This window comes from Eubalaena glacialis, chromosome 6, assembly GCF_028564815.1.
Source record: "Eubalaena glacialis isolate mEubGla1 chromosome 6, mEubGla1.1.hap2.+ XY, whole genome shotgun sequence".
NCBI lineage: Eukaryota > Metazoa > Chordata > Mammalia > Artiodactyla > Balaenidae > Eubalaena > Eubalaena glacialis.
Genome location: NC_083721.1, coordinates 15,662,168 through 15,687,327, shown reverse-complemented (window position 1 = coordinate 15,687,327; position 25,160 = coordinate 15,662,168). Strand labels below are relative to the sequence as shown.

At 36.5% G+C, this 25,160-nt stretch overlaps 1 protein-coding gene across 9 annotated transcripts in view; it reads right to left on the bottom strand.

Moving 5' to 3' along the window:
* Window positions 1–509: 509 nt before the first annotated feature.
* Window positions 510–25,160, bottom strand: part of GRIK1 (glutamate ionotropic receptor kainate type subunit 1) — a 427,131-nt gene continuing 402,480 nt past the window's right edge. For 4 of the 9 annotated variants that reach the window (XM_061192936.1, XM_061192938.1, XM_061192941.1 and 1 more), the window contains 3 exons: window positions 22,995–23,220; window positions 17,818–18,068; window positions 510–665 (listed from right to left, as the gene is read on the bottom strand). In XM_061192936.1, coding sequence (XP_061048919.1) covers window positions 510–665; window positions 17,818–18,068; window positions 22,995–23,220 — 633 coding nt within the window. Of the gene's footprint in view, window positions 666–1,075; window positions 1,163–16,333; window positions 16,484–17,817; window positions 18,069–22,994; window positions 23,221–25,160 lie in introns of those variants that run through there. The other 5 variants (XM_061192937.1, XM_061192939.1, XM_061192940.1 and 2 more) reach the window with 2 other exon arrangements.

Genomic DNA, 25,160 nt, shown 5'->3' with positions numbered 1-25,160 from the left:
GGTTTCATTTTACTATAATCACTAGGTATTTGGTATAAACTAAAAGAATTTTTTTAACTCAGTCAGAAATGGTTCTATCAGGCTGAAAAAGTAAGAGGATTCATCAAAATAGCAAAGTAGACAGCTGATGACACTTGGAAACCAAACATTGTTAATAAGAGCAAGTAATGGGGAACAAACCAACACTCAAACTTATTCTGGAAAAAAAAAACCCTGTTGTTTTATTATTATTTAGAAAGAACACACAGCAATTTATTGGGATGAAAGAGAAAAGGTGAAATAAGTGAACATACAAATTCATTTCAAAAGAATCCGTGCTGCTTCCCAAGTAATCTCGGTCTATGTGAGCTTTTGAAACTTTTGTATTTCTTATATCTGTATGCATAATCCGAGTTATGTATATAGATATATGGAAACACATAGCACAGTTGTCAGAAATCCTTTCTCCAAAAACCTGTAGCAAGCATGTGTTTTTCTTCCTGAAAACTTCCTACAGGTGTTTTCCTGGCTCACGCCACACTCTCTTTTCTCTGAGTTCGTCTTTGATGACAAGTAAGGATACTTGTGAAGGAAGATTTCCCCTTAGTTCTCGACTTTTTCTTTAACTTTTTCTGATTTTTGAGTGAGATTCCCAGTTCTTCCATGATGGCATTGAAAGAGAGACACTAGAGAACATGAAATAATAGAGCATCAGTTTAACCCACTATCTCCATGGTTCGTTGGTCTGTCTCTTGCCTAGGTTTTTATGATTATGAGATATTGGTCTAAGACAACTGTGCCACAGGTAAATCCCCAGCCGGTTCCCACACCTCCTCCTCCACCCACTGCCCCCCCCCCCACCTTTTCTACTTGTGGAAACTGATTCGACAAGTCAGCTGGGCAAACTTTGGGGTTTTATTCACAAATGAAGTAGCATAAAACTACCCAGGTAGGCTCTCAAAATAAACAACTTACCTTTGCGGAGACACCAAAATAGAGTTAAATTAAGTCATTTCCCCCAGTGAGATGATCCAAACATTGATAGGATTATCAAGGCATACGGACACTTCAGTAATGCTATAGAAAATGAACAAACCTTCTCTACACCAAGGCTTTGTTTTTTTCTCCCATGAAACCTTACTTTGTTCCTAAAATAAAATCTAATTCTTGATGACTTTCCTTTCTGATAAAAAAAAAGAAAAAAAAAACAATTTTAAATTGTATATTTTCTCCAAAAAAACAGAGAGATCTGGCAGCAGCAATGATGCAGCTGTGGTTGAAATGAAAATAATATGGTACTGAACTGCACAGCATAGACGATGGCATAATACAAAACAAAAATGGAATTATGATTATAAAATGTTATGCATATGCAGATGGCATATATATGCATATATATCTATTACAATTACACTATGTCTGCTCACATGCACAATATATAAATGGTGTAATAAGACATAATTTGCTGTCATTTCTTCCAGCCAAGATAAGATCTTTGAGTGACAAATTTCTGCTTGTATAGGGATTTCTACAAAGTAGTGTTGTTTTTGATGAGATTGCTCCTAAAACTTTCTCTAAAAACCCAAAGGCTTTGGTAAAGTTTATGGAAGTGCAAGCATTATTCCTTTACCATTAACTCACAAAATAGATATAGTTGAAACCCAAATGATAACATGTCACCAGATGATTTCTTTAGGATGTGAGTGCCTGATAGGAAGAAATTGGTGCCCCATGTGTGCAGAGTATGGAATGTCTTCTGTGGTCCTTGGGTATCAATGTGCAACATGCTTTTTTGAAAATTTACACTCCACTTTGTTCTATAAAAGAGCTGATGTATTTGATATAGGTAGTATTTTTAATTTATCTACTTGATTTGAAAACCAGACTTACAAATTTAGATTCTAGGTATAAATTATCCGCTTACCAGACATACACCTCTAAAAAAAGCCTAGCTGTTTGCATATGAGTTCTTGTCTCTTTTACACCTAAGTGTTTATAGGATTTGAATTTCATTTCCACTTTCCTATGGTATGAAAAAATGAAAATTCAGGTCACGCATGTTAATTTTCTTTCAAATGGTAAGTTGTGGCTTCAGTGAATTGAGAGGGTGTCAGGCCACACAAAGGAAAATTCAGAAATGTTTTCCATGAATTATACTTCAAAAAATGCTATGGCAATTATGTCACAAATGAAATATAATTTTTGTAACATTGTGTGATGTGAAATTTGTGTTGCTGCTAAGATGGAATGCATATTTTATAGTGTCACTGTGGTAGACAGTGTTGTATTGGGGTTTTGCAAAATTTGTTCAGAAATTTATCTGAATGGAAGAAAGTTTTTTTGCACAGGACATTTCTGGTTTCAGAAAGTTCATTAAAGTGGAAGGAGGGGAGAGAGGGAAGGAAGGAGTGTCAAGGATTTTACATACGCTGTTACACATAAAACTCACAACAGCCTTATAAAGAAAGCGTTATTATGCCCATTATATAGATGGGGAAATTTACTATTAGAGATTTAGGTAAATTGCCCAAGAAATATGGCTCATAAGATAAAGAGCTTGCATTTGAACTCAGCCTGTCTGACTCCCCAAACTTAATTGCTTTCACTTGAAATCTGCTACACCATCATTAATTCTTTTTATTAAATTATTATAAAGTGCTTTCTGTGGACTCTTTCCCCATAAAATATGTTAAGAAATTATAATCTTTTTGTTTTATTTGAACTCTCAAATGTTTGATTTTAGACTCTTCACTTTGTTTTGCACTGAAACGACAAAAATGGGTCTCTAGATGTGACTCATGTGGAAGACACAACCACAACACAACTTGAAATCCTTCCTTAACCTATTTTGGGTAAAGGGGCAATCATAGATCTTATCTTGACAATATGTATCGGTTTTTTCTTTAAAAACAGAATCCTCCTCCAAATTTTTTATTGCCTTAAAATACAACAAACTTCTTCTTCTTCTTCTTCTTTTTTTTTTTTTCTTTGATTAACCCTGGATATTTATTTCTTGCTGCCTGTGTGAGAGTGAATATAAATATAGTTTTATCAGTGGTCTGGTTTCTCTGTCTTTGGTCACAAACTGTGATTTCTTTTTGATTCTTACTTTGTCTCCAACTGTCAAAAAGAAAATGGCAAGATATTGGGGCTGACCTTTCTGCTTCCAAGTTTTTGTTGTAGTCACAAAGAAAGATGACCTTTAAGGCCCCTACCAGCCATGAACTTGAGTAAGCCACACACTCTCATATCCACAGGAAATGAAACTGTGAAGGTCATCTTTCAGCACAGAGTGGCATGGGAGGGGCTCATATTCATTAATCAATTTGCCTATTGTAATCTAAGAACCAAAAATACATATAACATATAAAGATTGAGCTTCTGAACTAGGATCAAAATTATAGTTGCTTTCCACAACTTTCACTTCTGGACTTGGTTTTCATGAACCCCTTCATGTCCATACAGCCACAGAAAAACTATATTTAAAGCATGAAGGTTTAAATTTCTAAACTCCTTCATTAGAAAGTATCAAGCATAATGATGTCCACCTAGCTGCTTTGCTCGAGAGGCAGGGAAACTAGGGGTAGGATACTGCAGCAGTATCCTCCAGTGCTTTGCAGACTCTAAAGTCCCCTGGTAGCTTGGATCCTAGGTCCTCCCATTTTTCTCTGGTGGATGGAATTCATATTTTTAGTGGATCTACATATATAACCATGAATTATAGTTATGAGTTGGCTCCTGGTGTCAGAATGCTGGAGTTGAAGTTTCAGCTATGCTGCTTAGTAGCTGTGTTACACTGAACAAGGTGTTTATTTTCTCTTCGACTCAAGTTTTCTTATCTGTAAAATGGAAACAATAGTAGAGTCCTTTTCATAGAGCTATTATGAGAATCATTAAGTTGACATACATAAAACACTTAGCATAATACCTGGCACATAGTAAGTACTCTCTTTCTTTAAAATAAAATGTTATACATCACTAGAAATATTTTAAGTCTACAGCACTTGCTGATCTATCTATCTATCTATCATCTATCTATCTATCTATCTATCTGTCATTATCTATATTTTTTTAGTGAAGCGGAAAAACAGTGACAATTTGATGCTTCTTTAATTTTAACCTTTGCATGCCCTTCTCTGCACCAATTCCTTTGAACTTTTTATACCAGTGTTTTAGTTCAAGTAGGTTCTATACATGTTTAAAGCATAGAATTTTCAGTGCCTATTATTATTTGTTTTACCCAGCCCATAACATGTTTTGGTGTTTATGTAATAATAGGCTTTATGACAGCTTGTATCTTGCCCATGATAGGTGTTCATCTATAAGAAGGGAATGGAAACTAACTGCAGTTCCTTGCCATTTAAAAGTATTATCATCTTTGTGCATATGGACCCATTTACAATGAATCCTCATGATGATAATTTGATAGGAAAATTCACTTATAAATGAATTTACAGTAGTAAACAATGTGACTGCCAGTTTTGCTGTTCCTGGCACTATCCAAAGATAAAGTGAGGTGTGTGTGTGTGTGTGTGTGTGTATGTGGCTTCTCTCATAGAAGAAAGGAAACTGAGAAATAGAAGTTAGTCTATTAGAGACTGTGGCTGAGACTTCAACTAACACTGTAGGTCTCTTGGCTGTAAAAGGAGAAGGACCTGCTTCTTTATTCTGCAGAATGTCATCCCTCTTCTACACTTCTTCAGTGCCTGTGGTGTGTCCCTCACGAGCCCCCCTTTCTTTCTTTTCTCCTACCTTCCTTTACATCCCTCTTTGGTTTGTTTCTCTTTATAATTGCTGACTGCATGACATCTCCTTTGGATTAACCCCAAATATTTGATTTCTTGGTACTAGAGTGAACCGGAACATAAATTATTCTCCTCTCCTGACACCTTTATCTTTTTATTGCAAATACTGCCCTGGAAGGGTTGGGAGGAACTAATCAAGTTCTTCTTGCTTTGTACTTAAAATAAACTGCCTTAGGAAAAAAAAAAGTCTAGGGTAGAGAATGATTTTTTATGTTGTAGGAAAAGTTGTGTGCTAGAATTTGATTGTAGTTTACAATATTGAAAGAACCGAGGCTAAGCTTTCATACTGGTTGCAAACTTGGCATCAAGATGTGAGTATCAGATTGATTCTCGTTGTATATTTAACATTTATGCATTCAGTGCTTTCATTCATTGGTACATTTAGGAGAACTACTTTGAATACATAATTTTAAGGGTTTTTCTGACAAATTATTTTTTAGAAGGTCTGGCCTAGCCAAGAATATAATATAGATTTTACATTTTTTATAGTTTACTCCCTTTAATTTATTAGGCTCCTTATTCAAAGACATTTGAAGTGATCTGTGACATTGTCTAGTAAATTTTCACCTTATCCTTAGAAGAAAAGAAGGATATAGATAACGTTAATGTCATTTTATAGGTGTAAAAATCTTTCATTTTATGTATAGATCTGCTTTAACTTAAAGGCAGGCTGTGATTTGAAGTCTTTTGTAAAGACCGTTCTCAGTAAAATATAGACTATCAGTAAATATAGAGGGGATATGTTGCTGAGAAATAATGTGATTATTACTACTATTACTATTATTTCCTTGGTTTTGTCAAATTATTGCCGTAGCTGTGCGGAGACAATGTCTCAATGAATTTTTTTTTAACAAGAAGGACTAAGCATTCACATCCTTAATACTTTTAAACTCTGCGGTCTAATGTGGTGTAAACCTAGAATGTTCAACATGCTTTGGGCCTAGAGTCAGGAAGTTTTTTGAAGGAACACGACAGAAGAATCCTACTCGTATGTTTGCTACCTGAAGGCTTTGGACAGTCTGGTCACCTATGTGCTTCTTCACAGGATAATTGATAATCTAATAACAGAGATCAGACTTTAATCATCCCGCATTAATTACAGGAAGGAATAGGGAGGGGGAGTCTTGGAGTAACTATACAGGCACCATCTTTGTGTTCAGTTCTCGTGTTCCAGAACTCAGAATTTAGGCATCATTTACTCCGGTTTTACCAATTTTCTGGGTTTGTTCAGAATCCCTGGTCATCTTTCATGTAACCATCCTTAGGATTTTTAAAAAATGGATCTGTGAGGTTGAGAGTTAGTCACCATATAAGCTTTCAGAATAGTGGTTATGGTGAATTGTACCCAGTAGCTAATGAGGAAGCTGATTCTTATCTCCTAAGTCTGTGCTAAAAATCTCAGGTGGAGGAAATTTCGACACTGAACAAAAATGTCAAAGTGTGCTTCCCGCCCTTATCCTCACCTGTGACCCAGCACCCATTCCTTTCACAGACCATTTCCCTGCTGATGCTTTAAACTGGCTCTTCATTGGTAACCACTCCCTACAGTCCTGTCTTCCCTTCCTTCGGCTATAGCGCGTAGACATCCCTGACTCACTTTTCCTAGCTCCTTTTAATGCCATGTTTTCACCGTCTTTATGTCCTTTCACCTCTTTTCTTCCCTATTTCATTTTTGTTCCCACACTTAAGGCTTGATGCTGACATTTTAGCTCTCTCAGATTCTAGATTTAAGCTTCTAATTCTTTGCGTGAAGGCATGCCCTAGAATTCTTTGTTTTCCTATCTGAGGTCTTTAAACCAAAAAATATATCTATGGGGGGCACAAGGTTACTTGATGAGGCCAGATACACAAGGATCATCTTTCTTGGGTTCATTTTTTTAATTTATTTATTCATTTTTGGCTGTGTTGGGTCTTTCGTTTCTGTGCGAGGGCTTTCTCTAGTTGTGGCAAGTAGGGGCCACTCTTCATCGCGGTGCGCGGGCCTCTCACTATTGCGGCCTCTCTTGTTGCGGAGCACAGGCTCCAGACGCGCAGGCTCAGCAGTTGTGGCTCACGGGCCCAGTTGCTCCGCGGCATGTGGGATCTTCCCAGACCAGGGCTCGAACCCGTGTCCCCTGCATTGGCAGGCGGATTCTCAACCACTGCGCCACCACGGAAGCCCCCATTTTTATTTAAAGATTTTATTTAGAAAATTTTTCTTCCATTAAATTAAATGTAACTATAATGTTGAATGTTATTCCCTCTCGATCTCTCTCTCTATATATATATGTATACACATTTTTTAAAGAATTCTTACATTTTTCACTTGGGGTGGCTGTCCAGCGCTATACCCCCAAGCTCTTAGGGTATAGGAAAATTTATTCTCTTCTAACATTAGTGATAATTTCATAGAAAACTTTGAAATGTGAAGTTAACACTGAGGCAGAACATTTTGATATTGATCTATGTACTTTTTCCAATTCTTCTGAATCTCAACTCTTTTTTCTACTTTTACAGTTGCAACAAGATCTTTTATATGCATTGCCCACAGGGTAGGATGACATAGAAAAAGAAAAAGGTAAATTTGCAGTTTTGAGTTCTTAAATAAACTTGTATAGACCTATGGAAGCTATTGCCGTCTTTGAAGCAATTAATTACAACAGCCAGGTGTTTGAAAGAAGAAAAAAGATGGTGCTTTGAATTGTAAATTTGCCTTAGAGCCTTCAGGATCCAGCATATAGGACTGGGCATAGTGGTGAAGATAGGACTGTTCAGTGTCTGCTTTCAAGGAGAAACGTCCAACCACGTGAGGACGCATCCTAGGCGCTGAGGAATACCTGAGAAGGGTCACCTCACTTGCCACTTCTGGGGTTAAACTCCCAAGAGGTGGGACAAGGAAAATAGCCCGATAGGTGAGGGGACCGAAGAACACTGGGAAATTGTGCTCACTCTCTGTCCTAGACTCTCAAAGGAAGCAGTCACTTGAGTGGAGAACGGTCCTCTGTCTCCCATGGCCTCTGAATAGTCTCAAGAGCAGCTGCCCCAGAAAGGGCACAGAAGTGGCAGACGGGTATCCCATTCAAGCCTGATGGCCGAAGAACAGACAGTTGTTTCTGCAGTGAGGATAAACTTCAGGTGGGCTCACATACCCAAGGGGAAGCAGCTCTCTTTGCCTAAAAGTGGCAGAAATGTTGGTCTGCATGCCAAACCAAAGTGCCCACAGTGTCTTCTCCTCTCTGGAGTCATTGCCAGAGGCCAATGTAACTTTCTTCTCTGGCCCTCTAGCTTTTCTTTGGCTTCCTTACATCTCCTAAGCCTGCATCAGCCCCTCTTGCAAGCTAGGAGCCTGCATGCTTCCTCTGGATTTGGTCTCATATGAACGTGACCAGGCTCTGTTCTGATAGTCTGAGTTAGTACCATGGGGACTGGCATTCCCTCACTTCACAGAGAAGAGGGTCTGGTCCTTCTGGCAACTCAGAGGCTGAGTTAGGGCCATAAAAATAAAATTCCAATAAATTCTTTGCATGCCTCGTTTCGTGCAGAGAATGGCCCTGCCTTTGAGGTAAATTGACTCTGATGTAGGTTTTCAGATCCCCATAGTACCCGTGGACATAGCACAGGGAGTCCTTGGGGTACCAGCTTATACCCACGTGTAGTGGATACACTTTTTTCTCAAGCTACAAACCCAGGTATACAAAAAACAAAAAACAGAAAAACTACGCAATGCCATTAAAAAAATAACAGAATTCACCGTAGCTTATCGGTCCCCATCTGCTAGTGGATCTTGTCAAGTCAAGGTAACTCACTTTTGGTTTAAAACTAAGTTTTCATTTGGTTAATGGCCCAGTTAATACAGGCCTCTTCCTATCTCCCTTCTCCTTTTTTCTTTTCCAGGGTTGTCTGGGCTTAGGAGAGGTTGATAGAGGGTCTTGGCATTGGTGATAGTGGGAGCAGCTGGTCCATGGCCACCCTCTATTCTTTTGATTCCCCCTTGGACGTGACATCCTGCCAGGCCATGGATGCTGCTCTCTATCTCTGCTGCATCCTCTGAGATGCCTGTGGTCTCACCATGGTCTCCATGTCAGGTCTACACATTGAATCGTTTCCCTTCCAGCCTCAAGTCTTCCAATCCACTGGTTCTCTCAGCCCTTCCACGAAGCTCTTTGTTGGGAAAGGCCATGAATTTTTAGATGCTTTCCCTGGAATGCTCTGAGGTTAAGCAGGACTCTATGAAGCTGTTCAAAGGATCACTGCCTAGACATTGATATTCTACCATTCAGGAGACAGCTGGATGTATGATATCTCTACAAGTCTTGCCATCTCCTGGGTTACAAACTGTGAACACAACAATGGCATTTTCTGTTCAGGATCTGCCCTGAAATTTTCTGAGGTTTCTATTTTCCTGTCCCTCTAAGTTAGGACTTGGCTCAGGGATGGTCATTAGGCCTTCTCAGGGATTTGGGTAGCATCTAAGCTTAATGATTTCCCTTTAATATTTTCTTTCTTTCCTAGTGGTCAAAAACGGGTCAGGGATTGGAAAAAGAGGTAGGAGAACATTATTATGTATATTTCCTCAACCTTGACCCTCTGGGTTTTAGCTTTTGCTAATTAGAGATAAACTTTTTGAATTAAAACAACTAACTTATTTAACAAAACACTTAGCTGTTGAGATTGAAAGCCATGGTTTTTAAGATTTTTGTCTGTGCTACAAGTTTGTAAAATCCACTTAAAACTGAAAAGCTAGGAGTCTGAGTCATCTCTAGTTTGGAAGCAATGCATATAAAAACCTTGATGCTTGATGGTGGAGGAAGGTAGGGGTAAAATCAATGGAAAATAAAAGCACATCATCCTTTTCCTTTGTTTCCCTTTGTCTCTCTTTAGCAGAATTATTTAAGTTCCACTTACAGAATAGAGACTTTCCAGAGCACTCCAGCCCCATTGATCTCCCTCTTTGTGGAATTGTGATTGAGTAATTGGTTTCATAGCTTCAAATAGCTCCCTAAATTTATCCCCCCCCCCTTTTTTATACCTAGTCTATAGGCTCACCAAAGTCAAAAATTATTCTACTTTGGAAATCTTCCCTGTGTTTGTAATGATTTACTTATGATTTATTGGATGGGAACCCTCTCAGTCTTTGATGCCATGATAGTTGTTTTTCTCTATATCCAGAGCCAGGCATTCTATCCTAAGTATTGGTAGGGCAAAGTAATTGTTTATTACCATAAGAATTTAATGTGTTCAACATAACCACACAATCGTAATAAATATATATATATAAAATATATATATATACAAATATGTTAATGTATATACATATATGCTTATGTGTGTGTGTGTATATATATATATATATATACACATAAATTCTCCAAGTTTTTTTTTCACTGCTTCTACATTTTAATTTCTTCCCACTTTCTACTAGAATTAAAAAATACTGTGGTTGGAAGAGAATTTCAACTGCAACCCCCTCTTTCCACAGATGACAGAACTGAGGATGCGGGAAGTACAATGACTTGCCTAAAGACACATAGCCATTCGGCAGCAGTACAGAGACTTGGATTCTTGGCTTGTGATTCCCAAGTCACCTTTCCATTGGGCCACAAACATCTTTCAGAGTTTGGTTTACATGGTGGTGCCAACTTGTACATTTGAAAAGTTATTTCTAAATGGATGTTAATTGCTTTCTGGCCTCTCTGTTAATTAATGAATGTTTGGATTTCCAGGCAAAGAAAAGCCTCTTTGCACAATTACAGAAATAACCTGATTAGAGAGACTTTTCCAAATCACTTGCTAAATAAGTTAATCAGACTACAGAAGAAATAAAGCCAAGGACACTTGGATATTTGATAATGTGCCAAGTGACCGTGAGGAAAGATAAATACCAAATGAGAGCAGGCTATCTATAGACAGTAGTTTTTTAGTTCTTATGGTTGGTAAAGACTAAGTGATCAGAACATTCGTTTTTGAAGTTGGAAGATCGGAATATTTTAATATTTTAAGTCTGAACCCTCCAGTTGAAAAAAGACAAAAAATTCTGGCTAAGCTAAATTAAAATTTTTAATCACTAAGGAGAACTACAGTAACTTCTTTACATCACTCAGGTTTTACTCATTATTTTTGTGTGTATCTGGATGTATACATTGTAATATGGAAAATCATTGCTGTGCAGTACAGCCAATTAGCCATGTTTGGGCTGACAACTACGAAGCTTAGATTCTGCAGGGTGCTGAAACCACATAACACATTTGTAATGTTGGTTTTCTATCACAAGAATGCCTTTCTCTTTGCAAATAGAATTTCTTTGAAAATTTAAAGGAGAATCCCATTTTCCATGATACCAGTCTCTGTGGAAAGGATTTTGAAAGCAAAAATGATTTTAATATGCTTGTGCATCTGGACATAAAATTCCATAACTGAGAGAAGCATAATGAGATGGTTCCTAAAGGCAAGTTAAAACTGCAGCATGGAGCAGAATTTTTTCATTATCAACAAGAGTTAATTAATAATGCCACTTGGCACAGTGAGATGAGCAGAAAATAGTATGGGAAGTAAGAATGCTTTGCTTTCCTTTTGCTTTTCAAGGCTGTTCAGGCTACTTTTAAATTGCTTACTAGGAAATAGACCTTAGAGTATAATGGTCATGGGCTTTGAAACTAATTGGGATCCTTTATTTTTCTGATATGCCACAGGTGGCTCATATAGAACATAATATAGTGCTAGGCAAATGCAGTGAGGTATTTAGAAATAATTTTCCTTGGATAGGTTTATAATCATATAATCCAGTTGATTTTCCTAAGGGCACAATCTCTATCCAACATGTATTCCTTAGGTAGTTCTAATTTTGCTGGAAAAACTTTAAAATAATTCAACTTATAATTTTAGTCTAAAACAAAATAAGCTTTAGTTTTTCCCTTATTGCATTAGGTTATACAGCCTTGTTAAGAAACAAATTAGAGAACATTACATGCTCCGTAGTTGTTGATGTATTTTTCAATCTTTTCATACCTCTCTGCTCTCTTCCTAACTTTAAACAATATTTCTCAGAGTATAATCCACAGATAATCTGCCAGTGTTAATAAAAACTCACACTTACCGCCTTATTTGAAGTCACACTGCTGTATTCAAGTTAATTTTAATAAAAACTTATGCTTACCAACTACTTTTCAGTAAAACAATGGTATTTAGGATTGTTGGGAGAAAACTCATGTAAGAAAAACTATTTAAAAAAACCCCCTGTATTGAAGATAATTTTAATGAAAAGTCATGTACATGACCTAATTTTAGAAAAAAAACTGCTATATTTAAGCTAATTTTTATGCAAACCAATGTGCACAACTAGTTTTAAGAATTCATTTTCAGGTTTAGTTAAAAATTCCAATTCCTGGACTACACTTACGGAGGAGGAACCTCTGGAATTACAGCCGAAAATCTGTATTTTAAATTATTTCCCCAGGTAATTCAGATGTACACTGAAGTCCAAAAACCAGTGACATAAAAAATAGAGTTTGAAAATTTTTCTTTTATGTTCAAGACCCTTTTTTTTTTCTAAATTCACTTAAAATGCAATGGCCCCTCTTGGGGTCACTGTGGTCTTAGTGGTCATTTACTTGATGGAAAGAATTGGTTGTCTGAGAGCATATATTATATAAAAGGAGAAAGAGGAAAGTATAAGAAACTCAGGGTCTGAAATGAATGGTGGATTTCTCAAGGGAGGAAGAAAGCACAGAGAGAGAGCAGAAAACTACCTACTTGAATATCTTGAGTAGGCCTACCACTTATAGCTAAACAGGAAGATTATCAATTGAATATAATGACATTTCTATCTCAAAGATGTTCACAGATTCTTCTTGAATTCTCCTTAGAGAGGGTTTATTAAATATTTAATGCTAAATATATATACTGTATATCTTGCTTGAAATTAATGATCCTGCCTCTAGAATCAATCAATAAATAGTAACAACTTATTGAGTGCCAATTATACACAGAAGAGTATGCTTTAGGTCATTACTACACACTAGAATCAACAAGGTACCTTAAAAACTGCTATTGTTCTGCCCCCACTCCAGACTAATGAAATTAAAATTTCTAGGGTTGAGGTTCATACCTTCCACTATGTCTTCATAGATTGCCATTTTGGGTCCTTCTCTTGGGCGCAATGAACCTGCCATTGATTTTTAATGCTTGTGAGAGGAAAAATGCTCTTAGAGATAGTTTGAACCTCTAAATTGAAAAACCTGTTTTCCAAACCAACTCTGTTTTAAGATGTGTGATAAATTGTATTTATTGCTCATGTTACCAGAGAGCAATACTTAATTTCTCTATAAGGAACTAACATCTGTTAACCAATATTTATTAACAGCCCTCTTATAAATGATTTAATTTTCTATGCCATTATATTATTTTATTTAATTATCAAAGCAAATGTAAGTCAGTATATTACCTTCATTTTTCAAATGAGGAAATTGAGGTTCAGAGAAGTTTCAGAAAAAAACCATCCCCGATAATAAATGTTATTGTTTATTGAATGGCAGCTCTGTGCTAGGCATGGTATTAGGTGTTTTGTACATTATCACTGGATGAGATACACATTATCATACAAGTGTTCCCTGTAGAACATTGGTCTGTCAAGATGCTTTGGAGGAAAAAAGATTCTGTGATCTAACAGGTTTGGGAAGTACTGGATATTTTTCCTTCTTGTTGAAAATTCTCAATGTATTGTAACATATTAAACATACTGAAATGTCATGCAGTAAAGGGGCGTTTGTCCTTGTGCTCCATGGGTTACTCCACCATGAAAATCTTATTTGAGTAACACTTGCCAATGAAAACCAGTTTGAAAAATACTCCTTCAACACAACCTTATGACCTAGAAACTATATCCCCCTATTATATATTAAAAAACTAAGGCTCTGAGAAATTCAGTTATTTGTCTATAGACATTCAGCAAGTGACTCCACTAGAACTTGAACCTAAGTTTGGCTGATTTAGAAAATTCTCTTTTGATTCTAAGTCTAGGACTCTGGGTCACTGACTCTGATATCTATTTCAGAGTCAACTGTTAGTAAAGCTGAAATAAAATTGTGGAAAGGATTAAATGTAATACAGTAAGTCCCCTACAGACAAAGGAGTTCCGTTCCGAGATCGTGTTCATAAGTCCAACAAAGTTAGCCTATGTATCCAATCGGCTATATAGTACTGTACTGTAATAGGTTTACTTTTCACACAAATAATACATAAAAAACAAACAAACACAGAAAATAAACGTTTTTAATCTTACAGTACAGTACAGTACCTTGAAAAGTACAGTAGTACCAACTACATCACCGCTGCTTTTATGCTTGCTTCCGGACATACTGGGCTTGAAATAAAGATACTATACTACTGTACTCTATACAGTACTGTACAGCAAAGTCCACAAAAGCACAACCACTTGTAGATAATGTATGCACGGAACAATGTACGCCGGATACGGGAGCTAACTTACATGATTGGACATGAGAACGCACGTTCGCATCTTTGAAAGTTCGCAACTTGAAGGTTCGTATGTAGGGGACTTACTGTACTGTACGTTAAAACACTTTGAAACCATAAAATAATATGTAACTATCAGAATTAGGTATACAGTTTAAAGTAGTACATAAATATTAATTTTATCCAAACCTCTGAATGACACTTTTAAAGGATACTCTCTATAGAAAGACAAGTTTTGTTACCATTAACCCTGATCATCTATACCTCATCAATCACCGTTGAACTTTTTGGGTAGCATTTTTGATTTATTAAAGAGTCCTTGGGAATATAAATTTATGTAATTTGTGGTTTCTACATATAGAATCAATGAATTATGAATTATGTAATATTTATTTCAACATCTGATGTTTTTGATTATGAGGATGTGAACTCTGATCTAGGGCAAACAGTATGTTGCTTTTACCCCAATAACAGCTAATAAATGTCAGTGTAATTTATAGATATTTTCTTAAAAGTATATTTATTTAAAGAAGAAACCAAGACTGAGAAACAATCAGGGCAAGAGTCAACTCTCCTGAACATGTTTTACTGGAGAAATCTAGAGTTGATTGAAGAGACTCGTGATTCAAAAATTGGAACCCACTTAAAGCTAAACAAAGAGAAGGCAAAATGCTACATGATTGCACAGATGGCCTATCTATCTCTACTTCTGAGAAATATGTTTTTGGGGAACACTTCACATGTCAAAAGGTAACCCCATTAAGGAGAACAAAGACCAACTTATCCCACATTGAGGGAAGATGAAAGGCATCTTCAATTCCCCTATTCACTGTGAAGAGGGAAAGAGCTCAGAGGGACAGCAGACATCCTGTCACAACAAATTAAGTGTGTAGTTGGCTTTCTATGTCACAAGCTCAGTTAGAGTGAAAATTATTTACAGCATTTTGAATGCAGGTGGGAATTAAATCTACAGAGATCCATAACTAATGTGTGTGGAAATTCTTTCCTCTATTTATTTTCTCCCCCTTGTCCTTCTCCCCAGTATACTTGGAATGAACTGAAAATGGCAAAGGATCCAGAGGAATGAGTGTGACAGTGGCGAGGCTCAGAAAAGATTGCTACAAAAACAACCACTCTATTAGGACAGGAATGAAATAACATCTTGTGAAAAGATGTTCTTCAGTGCAAAGAATGAGGGCAAGTGAGTGGAAAATAGAAGATGCTAGGCATTAATTTCTAGCTTAGGACTGTGCTTGGAGCTTGCAAAATATAATCTATAGCTTGAAAAAAAAATCACAGTTCCTTAAAGATTCTGAGCATACTACCTATCTTAACCTACAGAAGACTGTTAAGATCTACAAGTAAATGTTACTTGAGAGCTTGATGGTAATGAATTTCTATGCAGGGATCATTTTTGACTATGTTGTGTCTTCCTGAGTGATGTTCACCTTAGCTAATGCTCTTCTTCCATGACACCAAAGGTTTCAAGTTTAGTTTTCATTTTCTGGGTCACTTTTTTTAATCTTTAAAATCGAAGACTTCTTGGAGTCTCTGTGTAAATAGTACATTTCAAATAGTAGACTCAATTTGAATTAAAAATTAACATTGTTAAGGAGGTATTATGAAAAGATGGGGCTTTGGGTACCTGGAAAGTGTGGATCTACAGAGTGTATGGTACAGGGAAAAGAAAAGAGGAGAAAAAAAGGTTCACAAAGATGAAAAGAATTCCTCAAAATATCATTTTGTTTTCATGCTTTGCACTGTTGAAAGTCTGAATCTACTTTTGCATGAGGCAAGAGTTGCTTATTTTTAATACATGAAAATACAACTAAGATAACCATTCTCTTGATGGTATAGCCAATTCCTGTAAACACACATATCTTGGAGTCTGTATACCCCTAATATGCTGCTGTTTCAATATAAAATGCACATGTGTCTCCAGTGCATTGAATTCAATGTTCAGAGTACATGAGTTTTGCTATCTTAAAACAAGGATAGGGATTATGGCTATTTATGCTTAGTAGATACAGACATCATCAACACCACCAATTAGCAGCAGCAGTTTCTACTTGGCACAACTTTTTTTTTTTTTTTAATGATTACACAGTGTGAATTGAGGACTGGGTCCGAATCCCTCTCTCCTCTCGAATTAATTTGCCACATTCTAAATCCGTAGATAAAGTGGTTCCAGAAGTGGAGTTGGTTGGATGGGTTTGCTTACACTGCAGTCCATAAAAGAAACAAAAAGCCTTGCATGCAAAAGAAATGAGAAAAATATAGAAAAATGAATAAATCAGAAGCAAAAATGGGCATTTAAATGAAAATTTAAATCAAATGAAGCTGGCAATTATGAGAAGCACATTAAAGCATAACATATACAAGCTTTTAGTTTTCAAATTATTTGCATAAAACAAGACACCTCAAGAGCAAATCGAAAGTTAAAGCAGATCAGTCGATTCTCCCTTTTAATTAGACAGTTTTCTCTAACAAGGTCTCTGAAAATGGTGCTTAATGTTCTGACAATTGTCTTGTAATTTTGGGAAAATTTTCCAGATGAAACCAGGTTATAATCAATCATCCCCATCTCTGGGAACTTAAGGAGAGTTTCCACTTAAAGGAAGTGGGACTCGTATGAGGTTATTAATCAAAACTGGCTACATTATTTGTGGGGTCCAGAACAAAATGGAAATGTAGAGCCCCTTGTTCTAAAATTATTAAGAATTTTAAGACATTGATAGCTGAGCATTAAACTAGGCCTGTTATTAATCGTTTGTAGTTTCAAAATTCTAACAATACTTTTAAATTGATTGGGTAACCAAATACTCTACAATGGGCAGGAGCTTTGTGTTTTGTTTATTCTCATACGCTTATGAAGGAATTATCTTTAATAACCGTCATCTTATTCAGAATAGTGTAAGCTCTTGATGTGATTTTCATCAAAACTAAAAGTAACAGGCAAAAAATGGTTGACTGTTGAAATCAACCATAATCCTAAAATTTGGAAAAATAGATTCTTTAATATATTTTATCGTCATTCTGTACTGTTCATCATTTTTATGGCAAATATTTTTCGTGAATTATTCTTTTACAAAACGTACTTTGATAGAGGTAAATGCTCAGTTTCAAAATATTACATTTATATCTTTATATAAATTGTTTTGCATTAGTACATGTGCTCAGTACCTACACTTAGGAGATGTAACATTTCTCTCAAAGATCTTTTTATATATTTTCCAATTTTGGATTTACTTCTTCCTTGCTCTATCTAGGGTTTCTATCTTAAGAGTAAATAACTGTTAAAGAAATTAACTGAGTTTGGAATTTTTGCACTGTCATTCCAAACAGTGATAATTGAATTTAGTGTATAAGGTGCTTCTTTCTTCTCATTAATAAATGATGGGGCTACAGTGCCAGCAGCACCTGGCAGGAATTCAATAGCTCTTAGCTCTAACTCAAAAATGGCCCTTCTGGGCATCTAGTTCAATAGACTGTTACAAAGAAAGGGCAAGCATCCTTTAACCCCCAAACTTAAGACAGATAACACAAACCAAAAACCACCCGGTCCTAGAAAAAGATGACTCACCTGCTCAATATCGTTGTTTTTCCGTGATTTGTATATAAATTCTCCAATGGCTACAAATACAGAAAGGACCAGTCCAGCAGCCAGAACAATGAAGATACCCCCAATATTTTCTACTCCCAGAGCACTGGCCTCTTTGTTGTCTTCCTCAGGGCAGCCATTTCCCCGCCACCATTTCTCTTTCATCATATGCAGTTTCCCCTCTTCTTGTAATTGAAGAATAGCAATAGTAATTTTATCCCGGTAAGGAGAGCCTGTAAGTGAGGTCATTTGGATATTGGTCACCAAAAGGCTGAAGATGTGAAGAAGGATTATTGTCTTAGAGGTAACTACTTTATGGCTGTTGGAAAACCCCAATCCATAAGTTGACTAGCAAAGGGCAATCCTATATTTTGAAGGATCTAAATAATTGGACAGCAAAAAGCTGACATGTTGAGATTAACTCTTACCCAAACTGTCTGTTCCTTCTAAACAAGGAAAAGCTGAGCTGGGAATTCCATGACGTCCCGCTGTTCCTGGTGAGTTTTTTATGAATCTTTTCCCACATTAGGGAATTTCATTGTTTAGATTCCACTTTTTCTAGGCTTTTAGATGTCTAATATTGTGACAGCCTGGCTAAATGATCACCAGTACCATTTCCTCTTCTTCCTATGCGAGTAGCTAGACATTTCCTAGTCTCCTTTACAATTCATTGTGGTGATTGACCGATTGCTAGCCATTGGGAGCTAAAGCGATGTATGACTATTTCCAGTCCTGTCTCATAAATCCTCCCAACATGATCCTCTACTCTTTCCCTCTCTTTCCTCAAATACTCAGCATGGAGGAAAGGATTTTAAGTCACTAGGGATAGTGGAACCACCAGTTAGAAAGAGATTGGGTCCCAGGATGACTGCATGAAGCAGAATCTCTCTTTCAACCCACTGTTGGACCATGACAAGTTCAAGAAATAAATATGTATTGTGTTGGCCACTAAAATTTTGCAGATGTTGGTTATAGTAATTAGTCCATACTGACTAATACACCTATTAAGATACTCTTATGAGTAGGTTTTGAATAATTTAAACAACATTCAGCTAGGTTTAGAAAATTTGCAAGCACTTTATTGATATTATTTATACTCTATTTTCTAGTAATGCCATTGAACTTTTAATTATGTTAGGGCTAGAGAGCATCAACATGGTCCTGCAGCCACAGCTTGTCCAACACTGGATTCCTATGTTAATTAAAGCAAAGGGAGAGATTTAAAAAAAAAAAAGATGGTAAAATTATTTCTTTACCTAATTTCTCCTTGGACGCTAAGGATTTTTGTAAGCGTTTCTTCTACTTAGTAGGAAAGTAGTACATTCTAGCTCTTTCTGTTTGTAAACTTTAAAGTTCTTCTTGGTGGAAATAGAAAAATGCAAAAAAAGTAGCAAATAGAAAAATGTGGCATCTTAGAACCAGAAGAGATCTTAGGAACCGTATAGTCCCAGTCTACTTATTTTTAGAATTGAAGAAATTGAGGATGTGAAGATATGGGTGAAAATAATAGTTGCTGGTAGAGCCAAGAATTTAACTCAATTCTCCTAACTTCTCTCTTAGTGTTATTTTCATTAAAGTTTCTCCCTTCACCCCCATGTCATCTCCCCCCTCCCCCATATACCTTATGTTCTAGGGCATGGTTAGAAAAGCAGAAGATTAATATTGTGACATTTGTCATTTTCCCCATTCCTCCCAAGACTTCCTAAAGTCATTGTCAGTCCCTCAAGATCAAGTGTAAAAGAAGAGCAAAATGTTTTGGAGTTAGATTGTGGCTTATCAATTAAGAGTATGGATTTTTGGTGAGAAAATGGCTCTTGAAAGCCAAATTAAAAGATATTGGCTGCTTGCTTAAACAACTCCAGAATAATGGTTAGTGTCAAAATTAGCACCATTAACAATAGTATGTGAACAATTAAGTGAATCAAGAGAGCTTTGCTTTAATGTACATGAAAGTGCTTTGAAGAGTGTGAGAATGATCCATAGGGTAACAATTGCAGCAGTAATCATAGCAGTATACACAGTGGGTACTCAGTAAATGCTGACTGATGCTTTCCTTTTGCCTTCAGGCTGCACAATACCTAAAATATTTCAGGCAGATGGGGATTGGATCTCTGTTTAAGGTGGGTCTCTAAAGAAGGTAATTTCCAGCCTCCTGGTAACCTGTTTAAGCCTTAACTGCTCTCGTTCTCTTCAAGTTTTATTTTAAATCCCTCAGGAGGCACATTTCCAGAGCTTCTGTCCTGAGAGTCTCTAAGAAACAAAGTCTTCGATTTTGTGTTGTGACTGAGCAACTTTGCCAATCTTTGACTGTGAGAAGGAATTTTAAGCCTTAAGGGAGTCAGGGCAAGACCAGAAGTATGTGGAGAATTTTTTATATCTGAATATATTTTAGCTTCAATTTTTGTTGTTGTTGTTGCTTAAATGGACTGAATGACATCGGAAGTGATTTATTACAAGTCACTTGAAAAAAATACATATGTATACGCATGGATCTTCCTGAATAGCAGCTGATCTTTCTTAAAGAGTCAATTCATCATAGAAGAAACATCTCACAAATTTATCCAACAGCTGTATTCCCAATGGATGTATTCTCTCTGAGGTCTGCCATCTGTTCCAATTATTCCTTCATTGTTTTAGTTTTAAAAGGATGACAGGTTTATAACCACTATGAAAAATTCCTGGAGTGTATTTCTTTTCATCTAGGGAGGGGGAAAACTCTTCAACTTTGGAATTTGTATGTCAGAGAATGCATGAGGTTGGCAAAATGTAGACTGAACTGGAATATTCAAATCTCTTTATATCATATTATATAAAATATAGTGATACTCATCACAGGGTCAGCCTCATTCACATGGAGGCAGAGTTATTTTTAAAGTGCTGCATTAATTTAGGAGTGTTTCAGAAAGGACCCCTTGCTGCTTCCCCATTCCTCACCAATATTCCAATATTTTAACTTTAGAGCTGTATTTCATTCAGTAGAAGAAATGCCTATTAAAAGTCTCATATTATAGTGTAAATATTCTCAGAAGAAGTGGTACACATTGTTATTTTCTGTCATTACTACCAGACTGGAAATTTGGTGGGCAAAGAGGGGAATTAAAAGGTGGTGGAGATGGAGCTGAGGATGGAATGGTAAAAGTGCAGTTTTCAACTTTATAATTTAATCTAAAGATAGTTCCGTTAAGAAACTACAGTTGCTTTTCTAAGAAGATGCAGAATATATTACAATCAATCATAAGGTCTTGATTTTGAAAAGATTCAGGCAAAGGCACCCAATCCTGGTGTTCTTGTCTGACTCATGGTCCATTTAACTAAAATCAGCAGTGATGGGATATAAAAAAATAACATGTCTAGCTTCTTTCTCCAGTCTTAAAGAAAAAAAAAAAAAAAAAGAAGGGTTGTTGCTTGTGAGTTATTGTGAAGTGGTGGAAGGAGGGTTATTAAAAAAAAAATAAAAAAATAAAATGAGGTGATAAAGCCCGGTTAGGGAGATAGGACATTGTTTCTCAAATCAAAAAGAAGCATAGTATCCTTTTAGTTAGTGTCTAACAATCCCACTGAGTCCTCTGCAGAGCACACCGACTTAGTTTTAGGAGAGCTTACCACTTGAGAAAAAAATGTACACTTCACTTGCAATACTGGCATTTTCATCAGGAAAAGTTATTGGAAATAAAGGGGCAAGAAGGTAGTTACAGGTTCCCTAGCCCAATCATTCTGAAGATTTATTTAGAGGACATACATAGCAACTTATTTAGAGGAAAAGGAGATCTTACTCCATTGATGTAAGTTAATCTCTTTATAGCATATATTTCTAGCATCAGATAGATTGCATGGAATCAAATTGGTTATGTATTCATGTTCAAAGGTGGAGAGAGTTGCCTTCTTTATCTGGTTAATCAAATTAGTATTGATCAAAAGTTGAATATGGGCTACATAATCTTTTTTAAAAAAATAAATTTATTGCCAAATTAAGCCATCAGGAATATTCACCTAAAATCTGATTTTTTTTCATGAAAAATAGAAGATCTGATAATGTTGGGCTCAAATTCCCACAGCTACTGACCTGAAAGGCAGCTGCCCCCTTTAGTTGAATATGTTGTCTCTAATTCTCCATACTTGCTACCATTCCCTACTGCTTCTTCAAACCAACAAGCTTTATTCAATTATACCTGCTTGGCTTCTGTAAGCGTTTGAGTTTGCGATCCCTGTCTAGTGTTGAGGGAACTGGATAATCCCTTTCAACAGGTGAAAATAATAATATACCTTGGGTCCTTAATTATCTGATTTAACTGTAACTAGTATTTCTTATTGGACTAACCCAGTGGTCTAAGATGGCCTCCAATTCCTCCCCTTGGGAATGCTTATCAAAAAATTACTGATGACTCACTTGAGAAGACCAGATTGCTACCATATCAGAACCTTATACAATACAGTTTCTGTAGTAAGGGAAATAGAGAGTTTTCTATAGGGAGGTCATTGTCACTTGACTGCAGAATATAGTTCTATATCCCAGACATGCAAGAAGACCTAGCTGTGTGGGTCTGTATGCCTACAAGGTAATAATATCCTTAGATTGAGCAGTGGTACAAAATCAAGGACTAGGAATATTTGGAGATTTTAGATATTTATTAATGATTGAATCTGACATGTTGCCTGAGCAAATTATAATCTAATCTTTATCCTTTTTCTTTTGACAGATATAGCTTTGCTTTTCTATCTATTTACATGGAACACTAGCTCTTTAACTTTGTCATCTATAAGTATGGTTAATTTTGTTGTATTCTAATATAATTTAAGATAGAAAAAACTATACAGGGATATATAGGAACTGAAGAAAATAATGAGAAGAGTGTTAATTAGGAAGATATTCTTTTAACAACATTTTGGGTAAAATAATAAAATCTATGTACTCAAATGTATATGCAGTGGTAGAACTTGAAAGAAACAATGAGTTAAAAGTTTATTAGGTTAAATATCTTGGAATCTTCAATTCAGAGCATGCCTATGATCTGTACCGGTGTTTCCCTTATTTATTAGTCCACTGAAGGCATTGTAGACTTTCTCAGAATGTAGAGTAGATATCTCTGAGCCCATTCCTTTCTATACTTTGTAACTGACATTGCCCATCTCAGTCTTTGCTACTGCCTTGCCTCTCTTACCTATAGGTGTTCCCACTCCATAACCTTTGGAGTCAATGAGGCCCCCGATCTGAGTGAGGTTGCAGTTTCTCTGCATCACATACTCGATGTTGGTGGACTCCATCAGCAAGGCATAGTCAGTGGTGAGCACTCGTTGGATGCCCTCATCACTGTTTTTGACCAGGGCAGTCTGCTGCCTGCTACTCATAAAAGCCCACATCTTCTCGTAGGTGGATATCTTCGATTTCTGCAGGGAAAGAAAGCACACCCACCAGCAGAGAGTGCTGAGAAAATATGTCCTAAAGCTATTCAAAATCCCTGGGGTTCAAATAGCATAGGGAGGATTCTTTCTCTTTAGATAGGAAACCGATATTGATGATCCTAGGACTTCAGTTTGGTAGTTGAAAGGAGCCCAATTCACTATAGGAAAACCTTTGGAGGCACTGAGGCAGCTGTAGAGGAAAAAGAGATCTTACTCAACTGATGTAAGACATTGACTCAAGATCCTTTGGCTGATTTCAGTAGGGAAGAAAGAAGATTAGTATCAATGACAACATTTGCCTAATGAACTCTGGCCACTTAAGAACAAGTCCTCAAGGCCCACTAGGCCAAGGGGTGACTAGATCACCCCAGAACTCTACTCATTTATTCCATTGCCTTCAACGACTTAACTTCAGTAGGCATTGTTTTGCTTTTTTCTGCTATGTAAGTTTCAATACCTGATCCAACATTCCTTTGCAGGGGACAGCCTTGGGATAAATCCCATACCTTCTCTGCTTTATTTATGAAAGAACTGCCAATTACTCTTATCTTTTCTAGAAAACTTAGAGTGCAAATGCTCTTTTCAGGTTAAAATTCAGATCAGAAAACTCTTCTTACTGTATTTTTATAAGCCTTTTTATATATACATTCAATTTTAAATTTCAATTATATTTTAGATAATGAGGACTGAATTTTCATTTGAAAGTGTTCATGATTTTGTCTTTTCCTTTATTCTTCAGCTTTTTCATTCAGTAATAAGCCATATATATGGTATATATTACACATGCATCTATACCTTCCACTATCTCATTATCTTACTTTCTTTGTTAAAATATACTGCCTAAGTTTTCATATTGCTTAGGTATAAATTTTCTATTCTTTTGAATAGTGATCTGTAAATAGTTTACATTTTATTCTATAATTTCCATATTGTTCCAATTTTTTTCTGTATTTGTCTTCATTTGCATCAACACTCCCCTCCGTTTATTTGGAAGATGGAAGACATTATGAGAATTACTGATAATTCCAAGCTACTCCAGCTCTCACGTTGTATATGGTACACAAGTACACACACACACACACACACACACACACACACACACACACGAGCTTCCTTGGCAGGCACAGAGCTTATCATCTCAGGAGTGCAAGGAAGTTTAAAACATGATTTGGGGACACAGCAATGAATGGAATACTTGTGGAATCAACTATAGTGTGGTTATTCATGTTCAAGTGTTCCTGAAGGCTCACTCAGTTCCTAACTCTATTTAAGACCTGGGTTAATGCTGTAGGCTTTATGAGTTAAGGGAGAACAGATGGCTTTATTTTGGATTGTTAGGTATTTGAAGAACCCCTTGAGAAAACTCTCGTGACACAAATAGCAATTCAATATACAGTACCTTATAGATACTGGTATTTTATGGAAACCATTTTGTCATGATTAGGCCCCTGTGCATTACTCCTCACTCCCACAGATATCTGAAAGTTGAGGTTCATGTCTCCATGAAAAAGGTATGTTTTTGAGGTAGGGTTCAATGCCTCATTTGTTGGGTAATTTTAGCCTGGAAGAGTCTGTTAATGCTAAATTTATAATAAAGAGCTACTTGTACAAGTGCAGGGAGGTCAGTCTGTCTTTTGGCAGTAAACGCACTGCTGGGAAAATTATTCTTCCACCAGGAAACTACCTTAAGGGAAAATAATTTTCTTAGAATTATGAAATTTTACAGTTGACAGAAACTTTAGAAATTGGCTCATTCACGCTGTTTTCACAGAGGGGGAAATTTTGGTACAGAAGATTTGGAAACTTCATGAAAATCACAAAACTGGTTAGTATCAGAGCTAATACTGGACCTCCGGACCCCTGACATCTAATTCAATGCTCTTTCCACTGTACCATGCTGATTTTGGGTAGGTGGATGTCAATCT